This window comes from Cynara cardunculus, assembly GCF_001531365.2.
Source record: "Cynara cardunculus var. scolymus isolate 2C chromosome LG 1, CcrdV1, whole genome shotgun sequence".
Taxonomy (NCBI): Eukaryota; Viridiplantae; Streptophyta; class Magnoliopsida; order Asterales; family Asteraceae; genus Cynara; species Cynara cardunculus.
Window position 1 is genome coordinate 17,412,378 of NC_037528.1, and position 9,781 is coordinate 17,422,158.

The window sequence follows — 9,781 nt, forward strand, 5'->3', positions numbered from 1 at the left end:
TTTAGGATAACCACAAGGGTGGTGTCTGATTGGTTTGAGCTTGACTGCAAAGGTCAAAAGTACCAAGAGGTACCAGGTTCAAATCCGAGAAAGAATAAAAATCCCTTTGTGACCACGAATGTTCAAATGTGGTGACTCCGGACTATCTGTAAAACAGATGGTCATTCTAGGATTAGTTGGCTCGCATAGCGGGTTGGATATCCAGGTTAATAAAAAAAAAGATAATTTTAGGAAAACAAGTTTTCATCTGTGAAATTGGCACAAGGGGTCCAAAAGGTGTGAAATTCCCCCAAATAGGGTTTTTGTTGCAACTTATAAACCTCGTGAGCAACCGCAAAATCTTTATTTTTCAATACAAGTCCTACTCGGCAATTTGGCTGAAAACAAGAGTTGGGTATTGAACAAAAGAAAGCGATCTTCTCTACTTCAGCGCCCCCACTTCCCGCCACCAAGCGACACTACCGTCATGGCTATGTTTTTAACATTTTAATGGCAGCGATAACGGTTAGACGTAGTGTATTTATCGTCCCCATCAAGGCGCTTTTTGCATTGCAGGTATTCTTCATTCTCTGCTCTCGTCTATTGAACTATTTTCTTCTGGGTATATCGTCGAACACCTTGTGAGCAAACTCTTTTTAATATATTTCTTGTTACCTATAGGGGCTTTACCATAAAGTCGTTGAAGGTGGGGATGCTAAAGCTCAACTACTTGGTGCAGATGATTATTTGATTTTCAAACCAGGTGTGCCATGAAACGAGTTTGGAATTTCGTTTAGTAGAATGTTGTAGGCAAGTTTATAATGCCATTTTCAGGTGATTTCATATACAATGCACTATAGGGAAAGGAACAATATTTTTACTGTTAGGTACATTTACGACAAATATGAAATATGTAATATTGCCGTTAAATTTACTGCCCCATCCATATTGTTTTAGTATATTGAGACTACAAGGTCTGATCCAAGAACCAAAACATCGCTCATTTTATTCTGGAACGGAGAGAATATGTTTATAGGCATTCTAGTTTGGCCAAGGGGTAAATCCTTTGTAACTGTATGTTCTTTTAGATTCAAGCAATAAGAACCAGTGAACTACATTACTGCCACTTGGCCTCTAATATAGCCCCTGACCTTTTTAGAGTTAGATTTTTAATTGCATGTCGATTCTGATTCATATCTCATGGGTGGATAATGCTGTAGGTGCAATTGATGTTTCAAAATGGAAAAAGATGGATTCAAGGTCCATGGGGATAACTCAAAAAATGATACCAGCACCTCCTTATACTGTTCTGCAGATTCTGCGAAGCAGAGGTGACAATTTATACAATGTAATCTATGTACATTTATACTATACTTCCCTGTCGTTAGTGAATGTATGCAAAAGATAAAGTTCTTCCCATTTCGACAGGTAGCATTGACAGATGTACTAAATTGGTTCTTTTATCAGTTGGTTACTTCCAGTTCCACTATACTTTTTGTGCTCTTGTTTTCTGTTCATCAACTATTTCAGAAATTAATGACATGTTATTTTTTTTAACAGTTTTTGACACAAAAATAGCGACGCCAAAATGCTACGTGTATGGGCCAATTGTAAAGTTGAAGGATAAAAGATACAATTTCATCGAAAGAACAGGAGAAAGAAAAAAAACCATGATTGGTTCTTATCTGGAGGCGTTCTAGACTGTAGACACATCTGTAGATTCTAACAAAGAACAAAGTTAGAGCATGGTATTTAAAAAGAAATGTCCTACACTCTTGATAGGGTCATAGGGTGAGAAAATAAAGAGACTTTGTAGGCATATGACTACAAAAACAAAATATGGATTCATGACCTCTTGTATATACCTTATAGTGCTAGCACAACCATTGCAGGAAGGAGTATATAGCAACATGCCCTTTAAACAACATTTTATCTCCCCCAATCTATATTTAGTTCTAGTCATGTATGATCCTCAAATATGCCTTGCCCTCATCAATTGGGTAACTCTCTTAGTGTTGTTAGAGGCCCACTTAGGTAAGAGGTGCAACGATGGGAGGTGTCTTTGCTTGTGAGGCACTAACTTTGTGATATAAGGTGATTCCGTCTTTAAGTTTGACTGTTCAGGCCGTTCTTTCGCTTGTTTCACATAGAGGAGTATCTAGCAACATGCCCTTCAATGGTTTATATCGTCTCAATGCAAAATTTTACAATTTTAACTCTAATGCTCTGTTCAGTTGGATGGAACAGAATGGACAAGAAATGGGATGAGGAATACAATGAAGTGGATCTTTACCATTCCGCTATAATGTTCATTGGCCTGTAGGAATTTAACGAGTGATTAAATCATGTCTAGTGGTATGCATGAAATATATCTGAATGAAATTAAGTTGATATCTAAAAACAAAGGCGTCCTCAATGAATAGATACCCGTTGACTTGGTTCCTGTTTCGGCTGCCAATAGGACTAGTGAGCCTGTTGTTGTTGTTGGAACAACTTCATCTGAACAGCGACAAGAACAATACTTTCTTGGAAGCTGTGGCTGCAAGTTTTTTGGTGATCTTTAACATTAATTTGGCTTTCTCAAGTCATTTATTGACCGATAATACTGAAGTTAGGACAGTTTAGCAGCAAAAGAAAGAAGTAAAGATCAGATGGTAGAATCTATTGGTATATGGACTCTAGTAATTGTTAACACCATAAATCATTCTAAAGTATGATGATTGTATGAATTTGTTATACTTGTGCTGGGGAGTGTTGTCTTCATTTATTCTGAGTTTGGATGTAGGCTGCTTCAGCTTAACTATTTTGTTCTACATTTTGGTTCTATTACCATACCACTTTTGTCTTGGATGTACTTTGCAGGATTCATCCACTGATTGCAGATCTTTACACAACTACATTCTTTACAGGGTTTGAAGCCTACTTAGTTGGTGGATGTGTGAGAGATTTGCTTCTCAAGAGACCACCAAAAGATTTTGATGTCATCACCACAGCTGATCTTAATCAGGTTTTGCTTCCTTTAAACTACCATAATTGTGATGTTTTTCGGGTCCAAACTTTTATCATCAATTTATCATTATGGACCTAAATTTGTTGTATGTGGCATCAATAAGTAATAAGTGTATATGCTATATTTGCAGATCAGGAAGCAGTTTCATCGAAATGAAGTTGTTGGTAGTCGATTTCCTGTATGTAGGGTGCATATAAAAGGCTCTGTTGTTGAGGCAAGTTGGTGCATTCATGTTTACTATCTTTTCATGTTTTTCAGTTTTTTTGCACAACTAGGTTGGAGTCATCTTTGGTACACTGGTCCATCTCAGTTTACGTTATGAAATCTGTATGTTTGTACCAGGTAACTAGTTTTGATACTTTGGCCAAGGATGCGGAAGGAAAAGAAAAATTTCTCATCTCCCATATGCCTAGAGGCTCTGATAAATTGGACCTTGTTCGCTGGAAGAACTCGATGCATAGAGACTTCACTATTAACAGGTATTTTCTACTGCCTTAGTGTTTCTATTGATCTGAAGTCCATTGTATTGCACTGGAAAGGATTCATCTCACTTTCCAGGACTGTTGCTGTTTTGAATGAAACTTTTCTTTATTGGTTATCAATTATTTTTCCGTCTTTTGGTCATAGCCTATGCTTTGTATAATCCATCTATTTTGTGAAAGCAGCTTGTTCTTTGACCCTTTTATTCACAAGATCTATGACTACAATGACGGAATGAAGGATCTATCAGAGCTAAAGGTTAGATATAGTCATCTTAGGGGCCGTTTACTGAACGCTTACCTGGGTAAGTGTTTACCGGAAAAATTCAACACTATCACTTACTTACCAGGTAAGATTTTTAGTCCACCAAAACAGTATCGTATGCAACAATATACCCGGTAAGTGCTAACCGTGGTAAGTCGTCGCCATCACTTACCGGGTAAGACTCTCGGTCCTTGCGTTCGCTCTTACCGAGTAAGATTCTTGGCCCTGGCCATATTTATCCGGTAAGGTAATGTGACTTGGTAAACACTTACTCGAATAAGCATTTGGTAAACAGCCTCTTAGTTTTCTAATGTCTGTTGGTAATATCTGTTGATTGGCTTTTTTGGGGGATGGAGTGTGGTTTTACAAGACTGGAACTTTCAGCATTTTTCTTGAAATCTAGTCAACTGTGACCCCTTCTTCCATTTCTAACATATGACGCAATTGATCAATTTATTTTGTTTGTGATGTGATTTCAGTTACGGACGTTAGTACCTGCCCAACTGTCATTCACAGAGGACTCTGGTTAGTGCTCTTTGTCCTTTAATCCATACATTTTATTATCATGAAGCTGTGATAATCTTTCTTGTAATAACTTTACATTAGACACTGATTTCTCTCCATTCAGCAAGAATACTTCGAGGCTTGAGAATTGCTGCTCGTCTTGGCTTATCGTTGTCAAAGGAAATCAAGAGTGCAATTCTTAAAAATGGATCATCTATTTCAAGCTTAGGCCAGGTGCAATTTTGAAACTCTGAGTATTGATTTGATACAATAACTATTTACCAAAGTGATTACGATATAAATGTTAGCAAATTAATTACATTAGATATACTGGGTTGAAGGAAAAGAGAGACCAAACCATAAAAAATTGGAGCAGATCTTTTGATCTAAACGAGGAATACGATAGATCTTGTTTTGGACAATTGATAGTCTTCATAAGAAGACATTTGACTATACAAATTTAAGTATAAAATTTAAGCTGGTTGATTTAGCACAAAACACAAAAACTGTTGCAAAGGTCATCGTTAGTTTCACCTCGTAGAAGATTGAGATCCTAGGACTGACAACATAGTGCAGTCACCAGAGAGACGTCAGGAAAGTGTGAATATGATTGAGCCAACACCAAACCATTGAGATTGTCTTGTTTCGTTTGTGCCCGTAACCCAAGAATTCCTGCACAAGTTCAACACTGAAACAAGCAAGGGTCTTAAATTGATAACCTTGTCAGTTTGATTGAGATCTAAAGGACTCACTGAAACTAGATTGAATAGACATAGTGGATGAACCTCAACCAAACAACGTTATTCAAAGGAGAGGTGTACATTGCTTGATCCCAACACCAAACTATTGACACTGGAAATAGGCTTCAGGTTCAATGGGGGTGATAAGGAGCCAGATAATTTAGAAATACATGCATGCAAGAAAACAAACCACAATCACTACGGAAAAGCAAGGCGGATGAACATCACACAATAGGAAATTACGATCTACCAATTTGAGATGCAAAACTGCATGGAACATAGGATCGAATGCCATCGCTGTTGCTTTGCAAACTACCAAATTGGTGTACACTACTACGAACTGATGGAATTGAATTAAAAGAATGAAAGCAAAATCACTCCAATGGCATTCGAGAGGCCATGGTCTCTCCCAGAGCAAAACTCAAATCACAATTGACATGAAAAACAGAATGCCCACCAGAAAGTGCACCCCCAACCAACAAAAGGAATTCCGGCACATTATTGAAAAAGTAAAAACTGAAAACTGCCCCTGGGCCTTATTCTAAACAGCACCTACTAGAATAATAGAAAAACTCAACTCATTTGTTTCTTCTTTTGTACGTGAACCTTAACGGAGGTGTACCACAAATCAAGGCCATTTGAAGAATCACTTACCACAATCCGTCCGTGAGTCTAAATCTAAAGGTGATGGAGCAGATGACACCAACTCCTTAAACAGATTTGACCTGTGTAACCAAGCTCTCTCTGCTGGGATTTTTCTGCATATCATGCGCCTCATTCAGGGAACGATGTACATTTTTCCCAATGAACTATTACAGTGACCTTATCTGTTTATTGAGGTGCCATAGAATCGTAGACCTTGTTGCAATGCCATGAATCCCAGTTAGAGTAGTTCGACATCTTCAGTTTTGATTCAAGAAAACCTATTTCTTCTTTCTTTTTTTCTAGTGAAGCAAGATGTCTTAATTGCATTCTTGATCCCTCTTTCTCAAACTTTGAGGCTTAGGCATCAAATGGAAAAAGACTGGATTTTCTTTTTCCATATTCTTGGCATACTTTTGTTATTGTTTTCTTTACTATTCTTTTTTCACTAATGTATGTCGTATCTCCTCAAAGGACACTGATAGCTTGTTGAGCTCCTGGCTCCACAAAGTAGTTTAAAACTTGCCTTTTTTAGTATAACACATTTTTTATTCAGTTCAGGATAACCATGGAGTTAAATTATATGCTATCATTTGGGGCAGCTGAATCTTCGTTCTCCTTGCTTCATAAATACCATCTTCTTGAGATTTTGCTACCGTCTCAGGTGAGTCATGAACCAGTGGTTCTGCTTTTATTGTCATTATAGAACATAACTAACAGGAACTATTGAGTTTTTTTGGCATTGCAGGCGGCATACATTTCTCAACAAGTGACCAGGTCTGGGCAAAGTTCCATGATGTTAATGGTGTCTCTCTTTCCTTCTTGTTGTCTGTTCTTATCAAATTAATTATTATTCTTTCTGCCAATTTTGATTGTCTTGTGCAATAGTGGAAGTTGTATTACTTTTCTCTTTTGGCTAATTATAATTAACTATTATAATTTATCTTTACAGACACTGCTATCCCATTTGGATAAGTTGGTTGCTTGCGACCGCCCTTCTGGAAATTGCTTATGGTGAGTGGTTTCTTAAATGCCACATTATATGCTTACATATTATATAAATCTCCATTCTTTAGAAATAGCAAGTAATTTGTACTGCAAGCCTTAGGCCTATCTGTGATACATTTTCATCAAATATAGTGTATTCTATCTTTATTCATTACATCGAATTATGGTGCAAAACAGAATTACCCTGAATAATCTTTCTATTTTAGTTGCAGTGTGAACTATGATATTTTGATACTTCTCCATCATCGTTATTAAAATGCATGTTGTAGTGTAATTTAACTGGTGCCTTGCCTCACTGACGACAACAGTGCCATTAGAGTTCAACATCCTGCGTATATAAAGAAAGTCGTCTAAACACTTCTGTTTGTGAAACAGGATCGGAATTTTGGCGTTTCACATGGCACTAGTAAACAATCCCCAACATCCTTTTGTCATCATGACTTTCGCTTCTGTTCTCTATCATCAGAGTTGGGAGTATGGCCTCAAATTTGCAAGGAAATGTGGTCGAGCACCAGTCAGCTTTGAGCCTGAAACTCTAGAGGCATATAAGTTCATTTCTGATGATGAGGTTGCTGAAAAAGTAAAACAATTAGCAATGCTGGTGGTGGATTCTATTGATGTTTTAGTAGACGTGGATAGCCTGAACAAAATGATGGCGAAGTTTACTGGTTCTCCCTGCTCTGGTTTGGTACGTGCATCTAATTGATTTCATATTTTGTAAATTATCTTTTTTAATTAAAGAGATCCAGGATTATTTGCCTTGATATGGATTATAGTTGTTTAATGGTAAATTCTTATGCATATCCAGTACCACTTCTTTTATTGCATTTGCAATTATTTAGTTTTCTAATCATTGTGTGGTAGTCTTCAACATCATCCGCATGGATTCCGTGAAACTTGACTCTTGAATTTCATTCCAAAGATTTTATAACTTCATTATCCATGTAAAAGCTGACAAGCTTTCTGCTTTATAAGTAAGGGGTGGTTGGTTTTCCATGTCCTGTATGGATAAAGTTGACTGTGTGGGTTATTCTGTCTTGAATAGATTGGGAAGGTTTTTCTCTGGCAGGGTTTTTCATAGATGTATGGAGCGTGTTTTTTAATTGGGAGGGGTAAGTTTGGGAAAAACTTGGTTTTCTGCATAAAACTTCCTTAGAAGCTTACTGAATAAGCCACTTTCCATATAGTGAAGCCACTACCAAGCAGTCATGTATAGCTGACCCAATAAGGAGCGTGTTTTTCAATTCGGAGGGTTTTTCATAGATGTAAGGAGCGTGTTTTTTAATTAGTAGGGGCAAGTTTGGGAAAAACTTGGTTTTCTGCATAAAGCTTCCCTTTGAAGCTTACCGAATAAGCCACTTTCTATATAATGAAGCCGCTACCAAGCAGTCATGTATAGCTGATCCAATAAGCTGCGAGTCCCAGTAAGCTCATTAAGAAATGCTAACAAACATGCCCTAAGTATTTCAATGTTGCTTGTAGTGTAATCTACCTTTTTCTTTCTCATGTTTTCAGGTATTTATATCCAAATACAAGGGGAATTCCACTAGACAACTTTTTCATGTCCTTGCTCATAAGGTGGAAACCTATGAAAAGGGCAGGACTTCTTTTGAGATAAACTATGACCTGCTCGGAAAGGGGGACTCCCTAGAGACTAGGTTTGTCCTTGGGAAGATAATTTTGGATACTATGGGATGTGGAGTTCACCGTGACAGTGATCCCAATGAGGACAACTATGATGGGTCTTTTAGTCCGAACAATGATCATCTTATGAACAAAAAGGAGGACAGAAAACAACCACCATTTTCGTCTAATTTGGTTCTGCAACAACGCAGTGCCCCAAAGAAGCCTAAATTGATTGCAAAACTTTGCAGTATCATGCAACAACGCCCAAAGCTAGATGAATTTCAGGATGAGCTAGGTGACCTCCAAGAAGGGGTATCTACAAAGCATATGGAAGTATTTGACATTTCTTCTGATCCAGAAAATGAGGTATTGTGCAACTTTTGGAATTGAACCGAGTCTTCTCAAATTTAAAATAAATATAGATTTTAGTACTAAGATGGCAGTAGTTAGTATCTTTTGTTTTAGTGTAATGTGGATACTCTATTCTTTCTTGAAAATATTAAGAACCTCAATATCAACTTAGTGTCAAATAGTTTGTTTGTCGTACCTCCGTTTATGTGGAATGGAGGTGGTAATGCTTCTTGAAATAAATTGCAGGATGGTAAGATGTATAAGCCAGAAATTAGTATGCCTCAATCACCGGTGCGGAATTTGATTCGCATGCTAGAAACTGTGATAGATGATGATGCAAAGTCTCCATCTCAGTTAGATTCTCAAAATCTGGAAGAGAGACTTGAGGGAAATACAGAAGTCGAATTAGATCAATCGATAGCAGAGCACCAAAGGGAAAGAAATGAGACTGGGTTTGATTCGCTTTTGTGGTTTGTTCAAACTAATTGTAACAGGGCAATTGAAGAAGCGAGAGATTCTCCTGCTGACATGAGAAAATTAAATAAGTTTCTTGATCGCTTTGTGGATGAACAAGTTCAAATAAAGAAGGTGAAGAAGCAATTAGAAACATATGATAAGGTAACTTCTATTCATGCATTTCAAACAGGAGGTAAGCAATTAGAAGCATCTAGTTTGACATCTTCTATTGGTAATGAGCAAATAGAAAGTGAACAATCAGAAGCTTCTAGTTTGACATCTTCTATTGGTAGTCAGCAAATAGGAGGTGAACAACCGGAAGCTTCTAGTTTGGTATCAGCAAATAGAAAGTGAACAACCGGATCTATCATCACTTCTGAAATGGGAAGTAGGCCTCAAATATGCATGCAACACCCTGAGGAACCTAAGACTACACCGCGATCTAAGAAGGCGGAATCTAGTGGAGAATTGAGTAGAAATGACGAAAGAACGAAGAAACGGGTTTGTTCGTATTGCAAGGAAACAGGCCACAACAGAACTGGATGTCCTAAAAGAAAGGTGGATACAATGAGCAAATTCTTGGCCACCACCATATAAACTATTTCTTGAAGCATGTCATTTTTTAGAAAGAGAATTTGCATCAAAATGAGCTTTTATTATGTGAAAATAGCCTGTGTTTAGTTCTTTGGTAACTTCTAGTGCTTTCATATATTTAACAGGA

General features: G+C 37.4%; 1 protein-coding gene across 1 annotated transcript; it reads left to right on the forward strand.

The window, feature by feature from the left end:
• Window positions 1–427: 427 nt before the first annotated feature.
• On the forward strand, window positions 428–9,414 carry LOC112519335. The gene is made up of 15 exons (XM_025127433.1): window positions 428–555; window positions 661–742; window positions 1,200–1,310; window positions 2,889–2,986; window positions 3,120–3,203; window positions 3,332–3,468; window positions 3,655–3,727; window positions 4,213–4,258; window positions 4,362–4,471; window positions 6,176–6,283; window positions 6,368–6,424; window positions 6,572–6,633; window positions 7,003–7,315; window positions 8,143–8,619; window positions 8,851–9,414. The coding sequence occupies exons 1-15, from the start codon at window positions 490–492 to the stop codon at window positions 9,412–9,414; spliced, it is 2,388 nt and encodes a 795-aa protein (XP_024983201.1). The 5' UTR covers window positions 428–489.
• The last annotated feature ends 367 nt before the right edge of the window (window positions 9,415–9,781 follow it).

Coding starts and splice junctions, on each gene's coding strand:
- LOC112519335 (XM_025127433.1), top strand. CDS start 490: ATGGCAGCGATAACGGTTAGACGTAGTGTATTTATCGTCCCCATCAAG. Junction 556..660: donor AGGCGCTTTTTGCATTGCAG/GTATTCTTCATT, acceptor TGTTACCTATAG/GGGCTTTACCATAAAGTCGT. Junction 8,620..8,850: donor CTTCTGATCCAGAAAATGAG/GTATTGTGCAAC, acceptor AATAAATTGCAG/GATGGTAAGATGTATAAGCC.